Below are 23262 nucleotides of genomic sequence, written 5' to 3' on the forward strand. Positions count from 1 at the left end.
ACCTGGTTTGTATTTTTGTAGGAAACACAGTTTAGATCTGTTTAGGTTAAGAGGTGTGTGAGTTATTTCCGTCTATCACTGAATGTGTCAGGCATATCTAAACTAAACCAACTAAACTCCGCTTCTTTAGCGCCCCTCACAAAGCTTGATCCACGCTGGCATTTCTCCCCTTGGGTTTTTGGTTTTGAAAAGGGAAACCCTGTCCAAACTTTTAGGATACTGGGTATCAGATTTGCACAATCCATGTGCACAACGCTTTTGCTTGTTTCCCTCGCTCGAAAGCTTGGTGATTGTTGGCTGGCGGTTTTTGGGTGTGGCTTAGCGAAGGGTCAATTGGAGACCATCCTCCATGTTCAGTTGTGGCCCGTATTTAATTGTAATGTTCGTGAGTGTCAGAAGGTGTCAGAAAAGGTATCAGAAAGTTTAACATGGTGCCATAAAATCAATCTGCTGCATCTGACACTATTGCTTTGTCCTTAATATAACGTAATCACCCCAGGAGTCGCAAAAAAATCGAAAGGCTCAAAAATCATGGCTTTTTATTTGCATGTTGTTTTTTTATTTAACTATTACCACATTTTTTTCTTCTGTAGGTTATGGACAAAATATGGTAATTGTAATAATAAATAAATAGATTAGATTTTTGGAAATCATCAAACAACAACCCCCCCTGCCCCCTCTTTGTGCCGCGACTTGACCTCCACTTTGGGAACCACTGTTATAGGGCAGTAGTATCTCCAGCAGAAAACTACCCTACACATCAAAAGCTACTGGTCAGCCCATCATTTGGGATGGGAAACATTTAAAAAAGCATATCGCTTATAAACCAACATCCAAACATCCTCTAGACCTGAAAAGGGGGCAGTGACTTGACTTTATATCCACAGAAAAGAAAGATATCCAAAGATGCCTTCTCAAGCTGTAAATAAATCTGTTTTTGAAACTAACGAAGACAGCAGAAGTCAATTATTTATTTTCATTATTTAGCCTGACATGTTTACTGTTTCAAAATATGTTAAATGTTTCTTAAAATAATATATATTGTGTATGTATTTTTTACCCAGAGATTTACAAAAAGAAGACTCAGACTTTATTATCCCGTTTAGGGAGACTAAAATTGCAGCAAGGTGCCAACACAGGCAAAGATTCATGTACACATCGAATAAATCATTTTTTAGATGCATCTCCCTCCCTGCTGGACTCATTTAATGACCTAATGGCCACCATTATAAAAGAATTTCTAATTCTGTTTGTCCTGAATATAGGAACTCTAAAAAGACGTCCTGACGGCAAAAACTGAAACACAGAGTACAATGGGTGATCCAGGGTGCATAAGATACCCTGACCTCTCTTTAAACATAATTATGGTAAATTACCATTGGACCAGTTTGGTTAAAACCGATGATCTTGCCTGCCACCTTCACAAGGCTACTCAACCTGTTCTTATTTGACACACTCAGATTACTGTACCAAGCTACAATGCAGAAATATGAAACAGATTCAATAAATTGTTTATAAAACAGTGTCAACATAGGGGTACAAACCCGAAACGATCTAAGTTTCCTCAGAAAAAAACTGTCTTTGTTGAACTTTTTTATAGACAGACTGGGTGTTAGGTTGGAATGTCAACATATTGTCGATAATAACCCCTAGATATTTATGTGTGTCAACAATTTCAATGTCCAAACCTTTAATAGGTGTAGAACATATTTTAGAGCAGTAATCACAAGACTGTAATACTGTAATATTTTTATCCAAGGTTATCACACCATCAGAATTGTACACCGGCCCATGCCTACTCATTTGTTGAGTAAGATTAGATGTAAAAATAAATGTCTGGTTTGTAGCTGAATTCCCTGAAGTCTTTCTGTGGTTGTGTTGTAGTTTCGGCTGTGGCTGCTGGGACTGGGCTTCAGTTTGGCCTATGGCAGCATGTTCACCAAGATCTGGTGGGTTCATACTGTTTTCACCAAGAAAGATGAGAAGAAGGAGAAAAGGAAGGTAAATATGTGCTTAGTGGGCACTAAATTTGTATCATGGGATAATTCCTTGTGTTTTCCAGATGTTCTTTGAACATTGTAATAGGGTATATGCACAGGGACTTTTAATATTCAGTCATCCAGCTCAAGGGTTTCTTTAAAAATCAGTGATCTTCACTGCCTGATTGATATACGATATAAAGTGGGTCTCAGATTGGACAAGATGCATTGTATTGTTCTGGAGTCATTTCTTTAAAATATTTAAATTTATTTTACCCCAGTATTGTCAATGGAATTTCTGCTCTCGCTCACGGCTACTGACGGCACTTGCGTTTAAACAGTCTTTCATATCATTTTACCATTGAACATCTAAATGATTCTATTTTAATTACATTACAACATTAATGCTGTACAATAAACTAATTGAAACAATCACATTAACATTATACCAGAAGTTAATCGGTGGCTGAAAAACACTTGTGAATTAGAAAAAGGTGTAATGCCAAATATACAAATGAAATGTTTATTTATTATTCACAGAAAATGACTGATTTACATATTAAGAATAATGCAGCGCAAATAAGCTATAAAATGAAAGAAGATGTAAAGAAAATAGAATTATTTATATATATATATATATATATATGTACCATAAAAAAACGAATAATAAATTACAGAAATTTCCTTAAATTTAAATTTCTGGTAAATTTCTGTAATTCAACCTCTGTTATTTTACAGTAAATTTCTGTAATTTAACAGCCGTTGTTTTACGCTTTTTTTTCCAGCACCCCAGCTGCCGGAAATAATCCATAAAATTTCTGATTTTTTTTTACAGTGTAGTGAACACAACAGTCTCTGGAATTGGTGCATCACAAAAACCTAAATTTTAACAATTTATAAAAAATATATCACTTTCTGGCCATCAGATATTAGGCATGTGTATATATATATATATATATATATATATATATATATATATATATATATATATATATATATATATATTGCAATCTTGATTTTCGAAAGTATTACAGCGCTTTATAAATGTTTATTATTAGCATTTGATGAGCCTCCCCATACAATTTGATAGAGAGCTTGGACCCGGAAGCTCTCACTTAACAAGCGGATTGTCACATTGCACTGCTGCTCATGTCATATTGCTCATTTGTTAATTAAATTCAATTAAAATAGTTTTAAGCTTATGTTTAAACTTAGCAAAAATACTTTCTAATGTTATAGGACTAATGAAAGAAATATTTTAATAATTATCAGTTAATGTATTGTCAATTAATATATTATTATTTATAATACATTATCAGTGTAATTAAAATTTGTGGACTGCAAATAAATAAAATATGTAAACAAAATATATCTAAAATAGTAATATAAAATAATATGACAAACAAGTTATTTTGAAAAAAAAAATTGTGTATTTTATATATTATTTTACAAATAAATTCGTAGTAATGCATAGCAAAAATTATTTAAAAATATTACATAATAAAACCTTTGAAAGCATAAACATTTCCTATTGCGCCATGTAAGTGTTTTGAATCACAAGGGTGCGTACACAGAGACCAAATTCATTTAATTGATATTACATTTCGTTTAATCACAGCGATGACAGGGCTTTGCGTTTTTCAGTAACCCCTTAATTATTTCGGATAATTTTGCAGAATCTGCAGATATGATGAGCAGCGAGTTGGCATTACGCAGAGCTACACAGAGTTCACTGCATATTAAACAATCCACAGCGCTAGACGAAGCTTCCCAGCATGAAAAAGAGGAAAAAAACATCTCACACACTCTTCAGTCCGCTTCACCCTGACACAACATAAATAAACACACTATTAGCATCCTGACACGTGTGCTCGCTCTGATCCCGTGTCCTAAAGCAATAAGACACGGCATTAGGGAAACCCAAAGACCTCATCAAACGACGACCAGATTACCCAGGCTATGGAATATGGATGAATATGGATGAGCGTTAAACTTCTTTTTACGGAAATCCGACCTTCAGGGGGCTTTATTATTCAAGCGCTCAGCACGACGAATTGAGATGACTTTCAACTCTCCTGATGTCCATAATGGGGCAATTTGCCTAAGTGGTTCGACAGCACTTGAAGAAAGTTCGGCGCTCAGGCAGAATGTGGTGAAACGGAGGCTCTCGGGTCATTTGACGCCTTCACGGCGATTAAGATGGAGAGAGAGAGAGGAGAAAGTGTGCTGCGAAATTCACTTCTATCCCGTTTTCCCAGTCTGCCAGCCCAGAGGGAGCCTGCGGCCAGGGATTAATGGATGCAGTGTGAACTGAAAATAACTCCACATTTGTAACACACCACTTTCGTCATGTTTGCTGATGATTGGCATTCCCGCTTTCCTGATACTCACCATGCAATGCAAGTAAACACAATTGTTATGGTGTCAGAGCCATTCCATCATTCACCTTCACAGGAAAATAAATGTGTAATTCAGAAGGTGGCGGTTCTTTAAAAATGTAGTTATTTCGTGTCGTTCCAAAACCAATTTGATTTTTTGATGTCAAAATTGACTTCAAAATAGTTTCCAAACTCTCAAGCTGTGAAAATATCTAATATAGCTATATAAAGTAGTTCACATTGCAATTTACAAAGATGAATAAATGCTATAATGAATGTATTGTTCGTTGTTTATTCATATTAGTAAATACACTGTAAACAAATCGTAAATTAACAGTTTTTCGTATTTTGTGATTCATGTTTTTTTTACGCTTTTGAATCGCATTATAAGACCTTAATCTTTTTTTCTGACAACTTTTAACCTTAAAAAGTTGTAAAAAATGACTTTTGTTAACATTTTTAATAGTTTAAAGTGATATATTGTCTTTGTTGGTGTTATATATTATATTGCTGCGAAAACTGCCAGTACATTTTCTGTTACAGATTTATTTGTTTGAAATAAATTTTAATTATTTAAATTATATAAAGATTCAAATTATTTCTCATACATTATATTATTTCAAACTACTAAAATGTCACGAAAAATCGCTTTGTTTATCTGTTGGATTTTCAACATCAAAAGTTGACAGAGCAGAGATCAACATCCCATAATGCAATTCACAGCTATAAATAAACACACAAAATGCAGAAACCGTTAAATAACATATTTTTTACATTGTACATTAACTAACATGATAAATAAATATATATATATATATATATATATATATATATATATATATATATATATATATATATATATATATATATATATATATATATATATATATATGAGTGAACAATTCATTATGTAAAGCATATTGTAAAGATATTGTAAAGTGACATTTTTACACTATTTTGTAATAAAGTGTCACATTCTCTACTACTATTTTTGCAGACTGGTTTCAAAATGTCAGGATGTTTTTACAGTAGTATGACCTCTTCTGCTGCATTCACACCGGAATTGAATTGCCACTCGCTCTAGATTACTTGCGGGATATTTCCCGCCTTTCACAAATTTTGAGTTGAACTTGTGGGAAAGATGTGATTGTGGGAAATTCCATGTTCGTAGCTAACGTGTTGCAGGTTCCAAATCATTCATCTCTATTTGTGTGTTTTTTCTGACTTTTGTATGTAACAATTATAATCAGAAAATGAAAGCTGCAAGCAGCGATGAAAGGGACCCAGACTCACCACTACCCAGTGGCTTTAAGATGACCAATAATAATAAAAGCTGATAAATATAATAAAACCTTAGAAAATCACAGATTTATGCTTCCTATTGTCAGCAGGTGGTGCTATAACTGTGATTCAATATTGGCATGTAGATGTCTTCAGCATTATGTCATGTGCTGTAGATAACTTGCAGGATATATTTAACCACACAAATTTTTCACTTCAGTTGAACTTGCGATTGTGGCAAATTCCACATGTTCGTATTGCAGGTTTCACATCATTCACCTCTATTTGTGTTTTCATTTACTTTTGGATGTAACCAATTAAAATCAGAAAACAATTAATATATAGTATACTACGGTTGGCGAAGCTAAAAAGGCAGAAGTATGTGTTGATCTTCAGTGGAAGCGGAGTCTAGCTTTAGTTATTCATTCATTTCTTTTCAGCTTAGTCCCTTTATTAATCAGGGGTTGCCACAGCGGAATGAACCGCCAACTTATCCAGCATATGTTTTACGCAGTGGATGCCCTTCCAGCTGCAACCCATCACTGGGAAACACCCATACACGCTTTTTAGCTTACAATTTTAGCCCACACAATTCACCTATAGTGCATGTCTTTGGGCTGTGGGGGAAACTGGAGCACCCAGAGGAAACCCACGCGAACACGGGGAAAACATGCAAACTCCACACAGAAATGCCAACTGACCCAGCTGGGGCTTGAACCAGCGGCCTTCTTGCTGTGAGGCGATCGTGCTACCCACTGCACCACCATGACACCAGCTTTATAAAAAATTATATATATATATATATATATATATATAAATATTTTTTTATATCTTGTTATAAAGTGGCACATTCAAAATCTGTCCTGTTTGCAGACTGCTTTTAGGCCATCAAGAACGTTTCGATTTCTGAAAAGTATTTTTTTTTTTTTGTTGTAAACTGACCTTTCATATCTCAAATGATCAAGTGAGTTTTGATTCTTGGGTTTAATACCGCTTAATGTCCTAGTAAAAGAAAATTGGATGGCCTGAGATTCAGAAAATTACACATATTTTTTGAGGTGAACAAACCTTTGCATAAAGAACAACACATACTGTAATGAGACTTGCTCCTTTCTCCAGTATAAATGCTAATATACGGTGCTGTGCATAAACAGCAGTTACTGTATTCGCCCGTTTACATCTGCTGCTTGTTACGGTCTCAATGTTTTGTGTCCATGCATCACAAACTAATGATTATGCTCTTGTTGTGTTGTCCGCAGCACTTGGAGCCGTGGAAGCTGTACGCCACCGTCGCCGTTCTGCTGGCTATTGATGTTCTCTCTCTGCTTATCTGGCAGATCGTGGACCCGCTGCACATAACCGTGGAGGTCGGTGACACTTTATTATTTTTATTATTTTTCTACTTCTTGTTGTTACTGTGATCTTTATGATGCACTTCCTCTGAGATGCCTTGGCAAATTTTTGCCGAGCAAGCTCAACGAAGTAGGTGTTAATGGTGAAGGATTGTAGCGCTGCATTGACCTCAATCTCTGTCCTTTAAAGTGCTCTCCTCGCTCTCTCTCTCTCTTGTTTTTTCTCGCTGGAAGCAGCAGTTCACTAAAGAGGCTCCTAAAGAAGATCTGGATGTGTTGATTCAGCCGCTTCTCGAGCACTGCAGTTCAAAGAAGATGAACACGTGGCTTGGTGAGTGTCCAGTATTCAATCGACGTCTCTTGAGTGGTCATTACTGAGGTTTTTAAAAAATTTTATCTAATAATCTTAAATATTAAAGACTGTTTGAAAAGTTTGGACTAAAAATAAAGTATATTTATATACACTGTAAAAGTGCAGGGTTCCAAACAATTCCTTCATCTTATCTAAACACAAATCGATTAAGTTAGCTGAATTGTTTTTACAAATTTAAGTGGATTGAATATAAAACATTTAAGTTATCCCCAAAAAGAATTGTGTTGATTCAGCTCATTTTAAATAAGTAGTTTGAACAAGCAGCAAAACTCCATTTTTTTAGTGTATATATGTACTGTTTTTATTTTTATTTTTATTATTGTTTTATTATTATTATTATTTTTTTTTTTAGTTTTTATTATTGTCTTTGAAAGATGTGATTAAAGCATTGGCCAGAAATAAAGTAAAACAACAATAATATTAATGTGAAATTTGTTTTTTAGTTTACGTTGTTTTCTATTCTAAAACATTTTTGTAAAAAATGTAAATGATTTTAATGGTACAATTGCATTTGAACTAATCCTAAATATTCAAATTCAGAATGTGATATGTATCAAGAAAATCATTATATCATAATAATAGTAAATAAATATGATATTTTATAAAAAAAAACTTTCACAATTCATGTTTGTTACTGTAATGTTTGGCTCATTGTGAATATGTACCCCTGTATACATTTCTGGAGAGCGTGAATCATGTAGCCAGATCTGCGTTTCATCTTTAAAACGAACGATACTGGGTGGTATGACGCCATCGTCGGCTTCTTTTCGCACTGCCAGCTGACCGGCTTACTTGAGACACAGAGAGAAGTTGACCACGAGGAGTTGAAGTTCAACAAAGTACAATTTCAGAAAGCAGGTAAAACAAAACAAAAGGCAAAAAATTAAGTAAATAACAGGGGAGAACGTGGTACGATCTAAAAACATGGTAAAAATCAGGGGCTTTTTTTTCTAGATTGCTTTTAAAAACACTATCGGTTGGGTTTAGGGAAGGGGGTGGGCGCTGGTCAATCGGTGCTTTTGAAAACACTATCGGTCGGTCAGTCAGTCAGTCAGTCAGGTGACAGCGGCCTCAGGTGGATTTACGCGAGAACAGCAGGTGCGAACGGCACTTTTGAGAGAAATTTGAGATCTGTAAAAGCGTACACAGCGGCCTCTGGTGGAATCGCGAGCTAAAACTGCAAAAAACGTACCTCCTGAGACATATTTCACACTGTCCAGAAATGTATGCAGAGGTACTTATCAACAATGAATGTAATTTAAATAAATCGCTGATTTTAAATATATTAAACTTTGCTGTGCAAAGAGTAACAATATTAATTATTGTCTTTTTTATTCCCTCAAATCACTGTTTGACAGTAGATTTAATAATGATTTTTAATTTGAACAAACCACTGATAAAGATGAAACTTTCTCTGTGAAGTGAATTATGATGATAGATAAGGATGTTTTGTTGTTTAATTTATTAAGATGATTTTTATTTGTGATCAACACAGCGATGATAAAATTTGTATTTTATTTTATTTTCTTTATTTTTAATTTTTATTTTTTCATTTTCTTTATTTTTATTTAATTTTTATTTATTTATTTATTAAAATTGTGTATATATATATATATATATATATATATATATATATATATATATATATATATATATATATATATATATTTTTTTTTTTTTTTTTTTTTTTTTTTTTTTTTTTTTTTTTTTTTTTACTAGCCCTTTGTTGTGCAACCTCAGAATTATTACAATATATTATAGCAGTTATATAAACTTCATTTGTCATTTTTGACAGTGGCTTTAATAAGGATTTTTAATTAGAGGAACAAACCACTAATCATAAATATTAAATACTGTTGTTCAACTCAAGAGTATCAGTATATCATTAATAAATAAGCAGGAACATTTTCTACACCTTTTATCTCCTTTAAATCATCCTATTGGCTGTGTATTTGACATCTCTAGTCTAGAACACTTTTATTTTATTTTTGTTTACTGTATATATCTAAGTTTAATAATATCAATACTAATAAAACATTTTATTTATGATGCACTTTTCTTAAACTCAAAGCTATACAAACAGTTATACAATAACAAATAAAAATGCTAAAAATTACAAGCTTGCATAAAATCCCAGTAACAAGCCAGAAGTCACACTGCAATAATACAACAATAAAGAACAATAAATAAGCTAAATGTATTTTTTTACATATTAATCTAAACTTGATTTTTTTATTTTTAACAAGGACTTTTTGAATAATGAATTTTTTTTTCTCAAGTCATCCTGTGGACTGTACTCTTGACAGTTGTCTTAATTATTATCAAATATTAAATTATGATCATAAATTATTGTACCTTTGGCAGGATTTATATATTGTAATTTAATTTTTTTTTCAAGTCATCCTGTAGACTCTGTGTTTGACATTGGTGTTTATTAATATTAAATTTTAACTCAAGTTTACTCAATCAATTTATAATGACATTAAATAATAATCATTTTATTTTCTGCATAATTTGCTTGCTTGAATCATCCTGTTGGCTCAGCGTTTGACACCTCTGATCTAGAAAATTATTATTTTAGCTATTTATGAATATCCAAGAGTTTAATTATCCATATGATTGCGTCTCACTGATATAATCTGTCTCCCAAAATTAATTAATAGTTTGTCACATACTCTTTCCATCAGTTCATTTTATATTCCTCTCACCACTTCACAAGTCTGTCTTACCCTCTCTCTTTCTTGCACTTTTCCTCTTGCTCTGACTTCTATCAGAGCGCCGCAGTGTAAAATTTAATTTTGTGGGTCAGTGCCCAGGTCTGGATCTCACTCGCACTGTACAGGAAGATAATATTACAGAGAAGAAAAAAAAACTTCCCTGAACTTAAAACTAGATTAAACTCTAACTAATGTGACTTATTAGGCCATCTCTTCTCTCACTCACTTCCTTTCACATTCTTCTTTTTTTATATATGTATTTAATTGTCTTTTAATTTATTTCTAAACTTTTTAAATGGAGAAACAGACAAGGCAGAAATCAGATGAGTAAACTGTACAAACATTTAATTAGTTAAATAATTAATTATTTATTAATACATTTATTATTAATATTATTTATTATTTTAGGATACTTTCATGATGATTTAATAATTTCTTTGCCACTGTAATATGAAAAAAATCTTTACCGAAATGCACAAAAATATGTTATATGTTTTTCAAATTAAGTAAATCAAGTAAACATGATCCACACATCCAAAAAACGTAAAGCAGGTTCTCGATCCTCACACTGCTACTGTAGCTTTAAGAAAAAAAGGTTTATTGAAATGACAACATATTGACCAAAAATGTCTGCATTAAGTCTTCAAGTCAAGCAAACATCTATTTATCATTTTAGTATTTGAGGTGCTCATTTTGAAGTTTTCACTTTTTCCCTGCACAAGTGCTGTTACTGGCAGAATATCGCATGGCTATCAGCCAATCAGATTCAAGAACCACACAGAACTGTTGTATATATATATATATATATATATATATATATATATATATATATATATATATATATATATATATATATATATATATATATATATATACCTCTATAAAAAAGTGGTGATATGTGTATATATATATATATATATATATATATATATATATATATATATATATATATATATATATATATATATATATATATATTTATATATACACACACTCAAAATATATTTTTTAACTTGTTCAAACTACTTATTTATACTTATTTATTTAAAATAAGCTGAAACAACACAATTCTTGAGATTTCATTGGGACAACTTAATTTTTTAAAGTTCAACCCACATAAATTTGTTAAAAGTGTTAAGCTAACATAATCAATTTGTGTTGGGACAACATGAATGAACTGTGTGGAACCCTGCATTTTTTACAGTGTATACACAATTCATTCATGTTGTCCCATATATATTCACTCCTTTGGCTTAGTCCTTTATTAGGGGTCGCTACAGCAGAATGAACCGCATATATTCAATTCAATTTAAGAATTTCAGTATATCATGAAAAGATTAGTAAAGATTAACTAAAGATGCATTTAATCTACCAAATATATTACAAATAGAGTTCATAGGATTCAGCTGAACAACATTTAAGCTACAATGTGTATGGAGTGGTGCTGAATATAATGTTATTTTTAATTAAGAAATCATCAATCTTTCCATTTTAATCCCAAAACGCATTTAACAGTGAACGGTTTTTAAATGTACATCAGTCTGAAAGAATCATTCAACAGAATCAATTCAAACTGATGATTTGTATTGGAAATGTGACAATAGTAGGCTCACTGCTTTTGACTTATTCACCTTGCGTTACATCTTACAAGTAATCATTTCTCCTTCAGGTGTGGTTTACGGCTACAAGGGGCTTCTGCTGCTACTGGGCATCTTTCTGGCCTATGAGACCAAGTCCATTTCCACAGAGAAGATTAATGACCACAGAGCGGTCGGCATGGCCATTTACAACGTAGCTGTAAGTCCGACTGCTGGCTGTTTCAATCTTCGGTGTATATAATGTAATGTCCTCATAGTGTAACCTAACCATAGCTGACAGCCCAATGAAATACATGAGTCTGTTTCATTTTACATACACACATACATATATATATATATATATATATATATATATATATATATATATATATATATATATATATATATATATATATATATATATATATATATATATATATATATGTATATATATATATATATCTAGGGGAATAAGAACACTATGCCCTTCCAGCCAAAGCTATTTAATTATAATCCGATGCTTTACTGAGTTTAACATCCATGATATTTGACAGCTTTATAAATACAATACTGTCCAAAACCCCCATTACAGTTGTAGTAATTTTCACTTAAAATAAATTAACTGACTTAAAAATTAAGTTATAAACATGAATAACTTAGATAAGCAAGATATTATTTACATAAAAACATCCACCACCATTGTGCAGCATCCACCTGAATAACGTGATGACAGCCATATTGCGCCAGACCGCACACCATTCACCAGCTGATTGGTGGAGAGGAGACCGAGTGATGAAGCCAATTATGATATGGTTATGATTGGGAGGCCATGATGGACAGAGGCCAGTGAGCAAATTTGGCCAGGATGCCGGAGTTAAACCCCTACTTTTTTTCGAAGGACATTCTGGGATTTTTAGCAACCACAAAGAGTCAGGTTTAACGTCTCATCTGAAAGACAGTGCTCACTGAACAGTATAGAGTCCCCATCAATATACTGGGGCGGACACACACAGACCACTGGTTGAGCGTCCCCTGCTGGTCTCACTAACACCACTTTTGGCAGAAACCTAGCTTTCCAATGTGGTCTCCCATCCAGGTACTGTCCAGGTGCAGCCCTGCTTAGCCTCAGTGGGCGACCATGGTAAAATTGCAAGGAGCTAGCCACCGGCTATTGTACCGGCATGTTTCTTCATGCTTGCCTTTATCTGAATGTCTACGGATCCTTAGAAAGTCCATAAATTCTATAGTATAAAGATAAGGCCTTAATTAGTCATAAAAAAATTTTATGTGCATTTCAAAGGTCTTATAAATGCAGTTGAGCTAAGCCATAAAACGAAGATTTTGTTTCTGTTTTCCTTGTCTATTTTTCAACTAGATAGATAGATGGATAGATGGATGGATGGATGGATGGATGTGAAGGTAATGTTGTTAATCTAATGACGTAATACTCACTTCAACTGTATTTATTTATATCATCAGCAACAACAGCAATATGTCGCCTTGTGTTCAAGCCTTTTTTAGCACATTTATTTGAATGAAGTGTTGATTACTGCCGTTTTGTGCTTCACTCTGAATTGCTCAACTGCTTGCAAACAGTCTGATTCCGGCAATGACTCCGAGTACTTCACCGGATGATTTGCATAATTGCATCCATTTGCTCAAACTCCGACGAAAACATCCTAATGAGGAAACAAGTAACACTTCACTGGTAACGCGACCGCCTCACGTCAGTCCTACAGCTATTTTACATAAGATCAATTTAAGTTGCTGAGCGGCAGCCTGGTTCTGTCATGTGTGTCAGAGAGAACATGCCGCTTTTGACATCGTACTCTAAGGCACAATTCACTCAGAAGTTAACATTTACTGTAGTTTCCTTCTCTTAAGGCCATTCATAAATGTCGGTAAATTAGCAGTTTTCTGTATTTTGTGATTCATGTTTAAATTTCCTGTTTATGCTTTTAAATTACATTATTGTACTTTGATCTTTCTTCTGACAACTTTTAACCTAAAAAAGCTGAAAAAGTGACTTTTATTAACATTTTTAATAGTTTAAAGTGATTTAATGTCTGGGTTGGTGTTGTATATTACGCTACAAACACCTTGTAATAAACTGCCAGTACATTTTCTGTTATTTTACAGACTTATTTACAGATCTATAGATTTCTCTATATATTATTTCTTATTCATTATATTATTTCAAATGACTAAAATGTCAATAAAAGTCACTTTGTTAAACTGTAGAATTACATCAAAAGTCAACAGAGGAGAGATCAACATCCTATAATGCAATTCACAACCGTAAATAAATGGAAAACACTTTCTTTAATATTGATCTAATTATATGTTCTTGCTACCTGAAATGACTTTTTTAGTTTTAGACATGACTTTTTACCTAAAATGGAGCCTTTTCACAAGATTTGCAGCAATATTTGTGGCATATCTGTCTCTTGAGTGATTATTGGGAGATTTCGATCCCTTTAATGTATAGTTTGACTAAACAATGATCATAAATGGCTATTGAGATTCAGTTTTCTTCGTTCAGATCAGTAGAGGCTTGGACCTGGTGTTCGTACCCAGCAAAGTAATGAATTAAATACACAAATTAATGTAATTTTTCTTAGGGATTATGCTTTACTAAGTAGTTCTAAAGTAATTTTTTAAGCGTTGTGTACTTTTTAAAGTTCTGTGTACTTTTTCTTTTACTTTAGCACATTGTTAGTGCAACACTATAAAAAATGCTGAGATCCATTTAATTCCTTCATGTTGCCCCAACACAAATCGATTCAGTTAACTTAATTGCTTCTGCAAATTTAAGTGGATTAAACATAAAACAATTAATTTGTCGCAAAAAACGTAAGAATTGTGTTGATTCAGTTCGTTTTAAATAAGCAGTTTAAACAAAGGCGAGGCAGTGGCGCAGTAGGTAGTGCTGTCGCCTGAAGGTCGCTGGTTCTAGCCTTGGCTGGGTCAGTTGGCGTTTCTGTGTGGAGTTTGCATGTTCTCCCTGCCTTCGCGTGGGTTTCCTCCAGGTGCTCCGGTTTCCCCCACAGTCCAAAGACATGTGGTACAGGTGAATTGGGAAGGCTAAATTGTCCGTAGTGTATGAGTGTGAGTGAGTGTGTATGGATGTTTCCCAAAGATGGGTTGTGGCTGGAAGGGCTTCCGCTGCATAAAACATATGCTGGATAAGTTGGCGGTTCATTCCACTTTGGCGACCCCGGATTAGTAAAGGGACTAAGCCGAAAAGAAAATGAATGAATGAATGAATTAGAACAAATGACAAAAATAATTTTTTGAGTGTATATCAGCACTTCCATTGTGCTATTTTACTTCATCCTTCGTTCACTACTTTGTTTTATTAATGCAGTTTAGTACTGCGATTACTATCAATTGAAATCATGCATAAAAATCACATCAGACCGACCAACCTAAAGACGTGGGTGCTTTATGCAGCAAGCATGTAAAGAAAACCCAAAACTGTTATACACAACAAACAAGAGTCTGTTTAGACTACATGTAACAGAGGAGAAGATGAAGGAGATCTTCTGTATGATAACTGAAACAGCCTTACACAATAATTAAATGCACTACAGAATGTTACGTTTTCAAATCTGTGCACAAATTGCATTTATTGTATCAGTGCTGCATAGGCTTGTTTCTTTGGGGGGGGTGCCACCTGCTGGACATTTGTTGCTTGTTAGTCAGAGTTTAAAGTGCAGAACATAAGTGTTAACATGTCGTCACAGCTAGACTTTTGCCCACAGATTTCACTTTGTTTATAAATGCATCAACCTGCTATTATAGAGGCATATATTAATGTTATCACCTAATTTCTCATTTAAAATTTATAATCCATGATTGGCAAATCATACAGAAACACTGAAGAAAATGGTACTGATGTAAGCTACAGTTTTCATTTGCAGGGTATGAAGTGGATTCATATTCACAGCATAAAAATTGGATTTTTATAGATTTTTATATGCACTACTATCTATCTATCTATCTGTCTGTCTGTCTGTCTGTCTGTCTGTCTCTCTGTCCGATAGTACCCATCCAGCTATCTATCATCCATCCAACAGATAGTATCTCTAGTAGGAAAAAAAAAATACCATGAAGTCAATAGTGACAATTTTTTACCTTTCTTCAAAAATCCTACTTTGCCTGTTTCTTTCTTCTGTTAAACTCAGAGTAAATGATGACAGAATGTTAATTCTTGGGTGAACTATCCCTTTAACCTGTGGATTGTGAGGAATGATTATTGATCCAAATCTGAATTTAGCGTACATTTTACAAGATTCATGCAAAATATCTCTAGGGAAAGAATAGACCTGCTGATTTTTTTTTTTAGTTGGCAAAAGTAATGTGCAGTTCATTCCTGAAGGATGTTCCCTTCAGCCGACAGTGAAGCAGCTCATATCTCTGAGAGAAAATAGATTTTTGTGGCACTCTGGATGATGTTTGGACTCGGGACAGTCTGTTCATTTCCTGCAGTGTCTGTCTGTAGTCATTGTTGGCCGTTGAAGGTAAATAGCAGCTATTTTTCTGCCACATTTGACATCTCCACTTGTCATACGAGATCTTCATCTTTCTGCTGCTGCAAAATGACCTCTCTTTTTTTATCTACAACTGATAGCATTTTTTTTCTGTTTCTCTACTGCCCTTTTTCTTTTCGCTGTCTTTAAAATGTCAGTTTTTTTTGTACTTTAATACATGATCTCCTCTGGAATTAGTTTTTTCTAAGTGTTTATTTATGCCCTCTGGTGGTGATTATTGTTTGGTACACCAGTCTTGTTTAGGCAAATTTTTTTTTTTTTTTTTTTAATTCAGGATTGTTTTGCTGTTGTTGATCAGACTACAAGAAAGTAAATGATTTGAGTTATTGAATATATCCAACTCAAATTCATTTATCATCTTGCAGTCCAAACACTCAAATAATTTTCACTTGAGCACATAACAAATTAACAAAAATAATAATGATTTAAAAATCTAATTGTTTGAGTCTTCACATATTCAACACAATATTGTTTCTAAATTATGTGTTCAAACACATGTAATCTGAATTTTACAAACCTGGTAACGATTGCATTTAATTTATGAGCTTTAATTATTCACCTGAATTTTTTTTTTCTTATATCTATCTTTTTAAAAACCTATTAAGACCTGGTTCACAAGTGGATTTATTTTATTTCAAGAATTCAATATTAAATCAGTCTTTGATTTGCCTTTTTACAGATAAAATTAGTGTTGGCCTCAAAATTCAGTTTATCATCCAAAACGGTGCCCAGATATTTATACTCACTGTCTCAACAACAGTACTGTTTATAGTAGTAGTAGTAGCATTAGAAATAGAGTTGCGGCGAAAATCAATCAGCATCTCTTTAGTTTTTGAGATATTAAGTTGTAAATATGAGTCTTTGCACCAAGCAACAAAGTTGTCCAACACTAAATTAGATTAGATTAGATTAGATTAGATTAGATTAGATTAGATTAGAAAATTGACCAAGTTCATATTCATAGGTGCTTTCATTTTATTTTATTTTATTATGTTTTGTTTGTTTTATGATTTTATTTTGTTTTTTTATTTATTTATTTATTTATTATTATTATTTTTTATTTAATTAAAATTTTTATCACCTGCAGAAAGACAAATTTTAAAAACTGAATCAGTAACATTATCATATTTTTCTGTATTTTTTGTCCATTCATTCTGTATGTATTCATTCTGTAAAAAATACTTAAATAATAATAATAATAATAATAATAATAATTTTAGATGATAGAATAAGTAAAATAATCAGTTCTGTCATTCCTATTAAATCAAGCAATAATAATAATTTTAGATGAATACTTCAAATGTCAGTTGTCTTTCTTTAACTTAACATGCTTGTTTGTTTGTGTGTGTGCAGGTGCTGTGTATGATCACTGCTCCGGTGACCATGATCCTCTCCTCTCAGCAGGACGCTTCATTCGCCTTCGCTTCTCTGGCCATCATCTTCTCTGTCTACATCACTCTCGTTGTCCTCTTTGTGCCAAAGGTCCAAACACCTCAACATTCCCCTGCTTTATATCACTTCCACATTCTCTGTGGTGGACACACAATTCTCACTTTGTCTCGTTTCGGTTCTTTCCCTTCACACAGTTTCCTTTTTTGCACATTAGACTAAGTTAGGTTTCATTCTCGACACCAAATAATGTTTATCGAGATTTCGAAATTATGAACATGTTGGGGAATGCCCTCAGTCTATTAATACTCCGTTATTGACAAAGTATTTATATATATATATATATGTCTGTGTGTTTCAGTTTATTTAATGGTTATTTTGGTTCAAGTAACAAAAACATTCATTCACATCTGCAGCTGACGTCAGAACAGCAGAAGCCGTTGCTACTTTACACTGTCACTTTAGAGCTTTGAATGATTCTCTAGCGTAATGTCTAAAGTGATGACAAAACAGGTGATTTTGCTCACATTTTAAGATTATAAGGCTGAAAGGCATGAAATGCCATCAGTCTACAGGGATTTCCCAGTATTTCTTGGTTGCAATCAGGATATCACAATAATTAACCCCGAAAAAGACAAAGCAACCCAAACACTACCAGATTACTCTTGTATATATATATATATTATAGGTGGGCATAGATACATTTTTTTAATCTAGATTAATCTAGATTAAAATGGCTCATTTGAATTCTGCCCAAGGCGTTCAGAATATGTGTGCTACCCAAATAATAGGTCTTTGAGAACAGGTTTCTCAAGCCAGGTGGCGCATTAGACCAGGGGCTCAACTCCTGTTTCCAAAATGCATCACAAACTGCTCGAGAAACTGATCTACTATGATAATTGGTGATGAAAATAAATTAAGTTCAATAAGATGTACTTATGCTTACTAACTTTATTCAGTTAAACATGAATTTTGAACTGTAGGCCTACATAAGCTCAAAACAGCGATTTCATACTTGCTTTTGATATACAAACAGAAAATGCTTCTTCGCTAAGGCAATGTCAAACATTGAGTATGATTACGATTTTAATATGATTAAAACAATACTCTGATTAAGAGTCTACCATGTAACCAGCAGTTTTTGAATACCTTAATCCGACTAAAATCATAACTGAACAAAACAGAAATTGAATTAAGACATGGAGAATGCATATATTAGTGGCATTACTGACAAACTATTACCGTCATGTAGGACTTTTCGCCATATTTTCCGACAAGATCCACACAGTCGGCTGTCAGTAAAGGACCGCACACACACACACACACACACACACACACACACACACACACACACATTGCGAAATGCGGAAGTTTTTTTTTTTCTTTCCCTTTGGCGTGCGTTATTAAATTCCATAACACTATCACCAGTCCTTTACTCATTATTTGCGTCTAATACCCCAGTTTGTCACGAGGGCATGAATGAAATTTTCATGAGTTAAAGTCAAACTGCCGAACTGCAGTTAGTCCGGCATCTGCTGATTTGATTCAGAGGGGCACTTTTTGTCAAACGGCTCAACGGTGAGATATACATCCACGCTAAAATATCAATGTGAAAGTCATCATACTGTAGCTTGCGTAGAATAGACCCAGCTCCCAACCCAGCTTTGAGAATAGATTAACGGCGATATTTTTTTTTGTATAAAATAACAGCCCACCACTAATATATATATATATATATATATACACACACACACAAATGTATGTTTGTACAGTATGTATGTATGTATGTGTATATGTGCAAACTCATATATAGGTTTATTTTATATATTTAATTTATTATATACTCCTTTCTTTATTGTATGTTTTTATATATTTCTTTTGTTATAAATTTTTGTGCTTCAATTCATTAATATTTCATATAACATTGCCACTTCCTTGGAATTTTGTGTAATACTTTTCAAATGAATCATTATTTTAATTTAGCTTTATACTAATGCTGACAAATGATTTAATTAATTTTAGCATCTTGTCATATCTTGCTAACAATAATAACCCTGCTTTGTGTTTCCTTTCGTCTCATGCACTTTAGTTTAAACAATCTGACCTCAAATCAATATTTCATGAAAATAAGTGTAATTAATTTAATAAGATAAGCCAAGGTAAAATGAATGATAATGTATGAAGAAGATTAAACAAAATAAACTCCAGAATGATTTATTTTGCTATAAACCACCCTTTCCTTATTGCCCATTGGCTCTCCACGGCATCACCTGTATAACTATTGATCTCAGTGGCGTTTCATGAATGCAGTGATGGATTTGAGTGTTTTTCCCCCTTCAGATCCGCCGTTTGATCACTCGCGGTGAGTGGCAGTCAGAGCAGCAGGACACACTGAAGACCGGCTCATCCACCAACAACAACGACGAGGAGAAATCCAGACAGCTGGAGAGAGAAAACCGAGAGCTGCAGAAGATCATTCAAGAGGCACGTGCTGCCATTCTCACTGCTGGAGCTTCATTAACTGCAGAATAGATGAACACATTAATGCACACACACACACACACACACACACACACACACACACACACACACACACTGAGAGGGGGAATAAATTACTAAAATGATATCATACTCATCCTTGTGTTCGACCTTCTGGAAACATGACTGCACTTTCACATGTTCTTCATGTGTTTGTGGCAGAATGAGGAAATATAGACTTGCTGAAGTGGTAATGATGGGTTGCTGAAAGAAAGATAAAGGGAAGTTTGAAAGAATAGTTCAGCCCAAAATGGAAAAATGATTTACTCAGACTCACGCAGGCACTGTCTGACTGACTTTCTACTGGGGAGCAGGTATGGAGAAGCTCTACAGAATGTTTCATTTAGTATTAACATGAACATCACAAAATAGATTTAGAGTAGAAATGTATAATTATATAAAGTTTTATATTTAACATATTATATTCATAATATACAAAAAAGTTAAATATGATATATGTAGACTTATATAAATTATTATATTGATTCTAAAAGCCTAAAATAAAATATAACAAAAAAATATATATACATTTTTACATGTATTATTAGTATTAGGATTACATAATATTTATGTAGGTTTTTAAATATGTACATGATTATAATATAGATTAATAATGATAATAACAACAACTACACAATAAAAATGATAGTATAAATTGATAAGTAAATACAGTATTTATTATAAATATATTATATGACTTACTACTGTGGAGCAGAAAATGGAGAATCAGCTTTAACAGGCATTGATATATAATTATTTTTAAAAATAAGTAAAAAAATAAGTTAAAAAATTGTCTATTACATAATTAAGTGACTATTGTGATTATTAATATTTTTATATTGACAAAATTCTACGTAGGAAAACAAAAAGTAAAATATATAATAACAAAGGATATTTGATATACATTTATGAATAATTATGATATGAATGTATTTAGATATTAAATAATTAATTATAACATGCATTTTTACATTTATTATAATGATGTATACAGTTGTAAAATATATATGCATAAATGGGCAATATCACATGCATTGCAGTGCGATATGGCTGAATATTGGCACTGGTTGGAGGCGTGTGCTGGCATGAGGCTGCAGGCCGAGTGCTTTAGTGTCCCACCAATGATGATATACAGCCATTTTGTACTGTTACGAGTGTGATATTGTGTTTATACAACAGTTCGATGGCATAATCGTGTATATGAAAATGATAATCAATCACGGAGAGTCTCAAAAGCCCTTTAGTATGAGAAACTACTTTGTTCTGCCATTAATTCACTTCTGCAGCTGACATCAGAACAGCAGCAACCGTTGCTACTTCACCAACGTCACTTTATAGCTAGTATTTGAATGATTCTCTAGCGTAATGTCTGAAGTGATGACAAAACAGGTGATTTTGCTCACATTTTAAAATTATAAGGCTGAAAGGCGTGAAATGCTATGAGTGTACAGAGATTTCCTAGTATTTCTCTGTTGCAATCGGGAGATCACAATAAATAACCCTGAAAAAGCCAAAGCAAAGTACACTACCAGATTACTATGGTATAAATACAGCACTACAACATACAAAAGAGAGAGATCGACTTAGAAGGCACTACCTTATAAATAAACAAATCTAAACAACTACATTCTTTCCTTAAAAAACCTTAAAAGTACATTATGTTGTCCAACAGCTGCAATATTTGTCAAACTATAGTGGGACTATCGATCTGCTGTCACTCTATGTGGGTAGAGTTATACACAAAGGGGAAAAGGCTGTACGAGTGATGTTATTGTATATGTTTTTTATTATAACTGTATTTTAAATTGTCATAATATTAAGAATTATTGTAAAAATATATAGTTATTTAAAGCCACTGATATGACTATTATGAATATTTCATCTGTTTATGCAGAAGGAAGAAAGAGTGACGGAGCTGAGGAGTCAGCTTGCCGAGCGTCAAGCTTTGCGCTCTCGCAGACGTCCATCTGTCCAGAACCAAAACCAGAACCACAGTGTCCCATCCTCTCAGGCCGACCCGCCCAGCTACTGTCCCACAACAGACAAACAGAGCCTGCCTCCTTCCTTCTCCAACTCCTCCAACCTGTACCAGGGCGAGAGCAAACTGAGCCGCAACAACTGCCACAACAGCCGCCTGCCGCTGCTCTACAAATGAGGACGCCGCAATGTAGAGCTCACTGTCTGAAAACCGGTACTTCACCTACTTTATGTTCACGTGTATGGGGTTTTTTTGGGCTCCGATTTTGGATTCCTCACATTCCTGATACTGACTTCCTCTTTGTTCACCTCTTATCTCATTAAAACAAGTCATTTAAAACTCTTTCGGCAACATTTTCTAAGGTTTGAGGTCATTAAGATTTTTAATATTTTAAAAGAGGCTTGCTAAAGGGGCCGTTCACACAGAACACGTTTTATTTTTTATTCCAGTGTGCTACTTTTTTATTGCTTTTCTATGTAATCTCCCTTGATGGATATGCGTGACTTTTTCAGAGCTTCACACATAAGTGCTGCGTGTTTAAGATACTTTTTAAACTTTTTTTTTTTGCCCCTCATCAATGTCAGTTCCAAAGCAGTGGACCAATCAGAAGAACTCGGAAGCGGGACAATGTTAGATTTAGCTGTATTTAGCTTTATCGTTCTTGGGTGGCTCGCCAATGTATTCAATGACTCTAAGGCCCCATTTACACAGCCAGTTAAATGTGACCCAATTATGATTTTTTGCTCATATGTTACACAGATCGGATCTGATCCATGACTGTGTAAACATGAAAAAACCGCATGCATTTGGATTTTTAGAGATCGTTTTCAGGCCTCCTTCATATGTAGAAATAAATCAGATATAACTGTGACAATGTGACTATCATGTAAACCGGCAGATCGGATTTATTGAGGCATTTCCATTTTGTACTTCATTAAACTTGCGACAATGTGGTACTTCTCCGCAGTTTAATGACGTAGAAGGAAAAGCGTGTGTGCTCATTCTAAAATTTCAGACCTACAGCTCTTCATTAAAGCCCGCCATAATTTGCTCCCACAAGACCTGAGATCTCTCTCATACCCACAAATTCCTCTGAATGGTGGAAGACATAATATATAAACCATAGATGCAAGCTGCGATGATGGCC

The 23262-nt window shown here is 33.6% G+C and overlaps 1 protein-coding gene across 1 annotated transcript in view; it reads left to right on the forward strand.

Moving 5' to 3' along the window:
* gabbr1a (gamma-aminobutyric acid (GABA) B receptor, 1a) overlaps window positions 1-23262 on the forward strand; it is a 97610-nt gene extending 74348 nt beyond the window's left edge. The window contains exons 18-24 of the mRNA XM_056474102.1: window positions 1885-2001; window positions 6898-7005; window positions 7228-7321; window positions 11750-11877; window positions 17564-17692; window positions 19940-20083; window positions 22032-23262. Of these exons, the coding sequence (XP_056330077.1) occupies window positions 1885-2001; window positions 6898-7005; window positions 7228-7321; window positions 11750-11877; window positions 17564-17692; window positions 19940-20083; window positions 22032-22292 (981 nt within the window). The 3' untranslated portion in view covers window positions 22293-23262. The remainder of the gene's footprint in view (window positions 1-1884; window positions 2002-6897; window positions 7006-7227; window positions 7322-11749; window positions 11878-17563; window positions 17693-19939; window positions 20084-22031) is intronic.

This window comes from Danio aesculapii, chromosome 15, assembly GCF_903798145.1.
Source record: "Danio aesculapii chromosome 15, fDanAes4.1, whole genome shotgun sequence".
In the NCBI taxonomy this organism is placed as follows: Eukaryota; Metazoa; Chordata; class Actinopteri; order Cypriniformes; family Danionidae; genus Danio; species Danio aesculapii.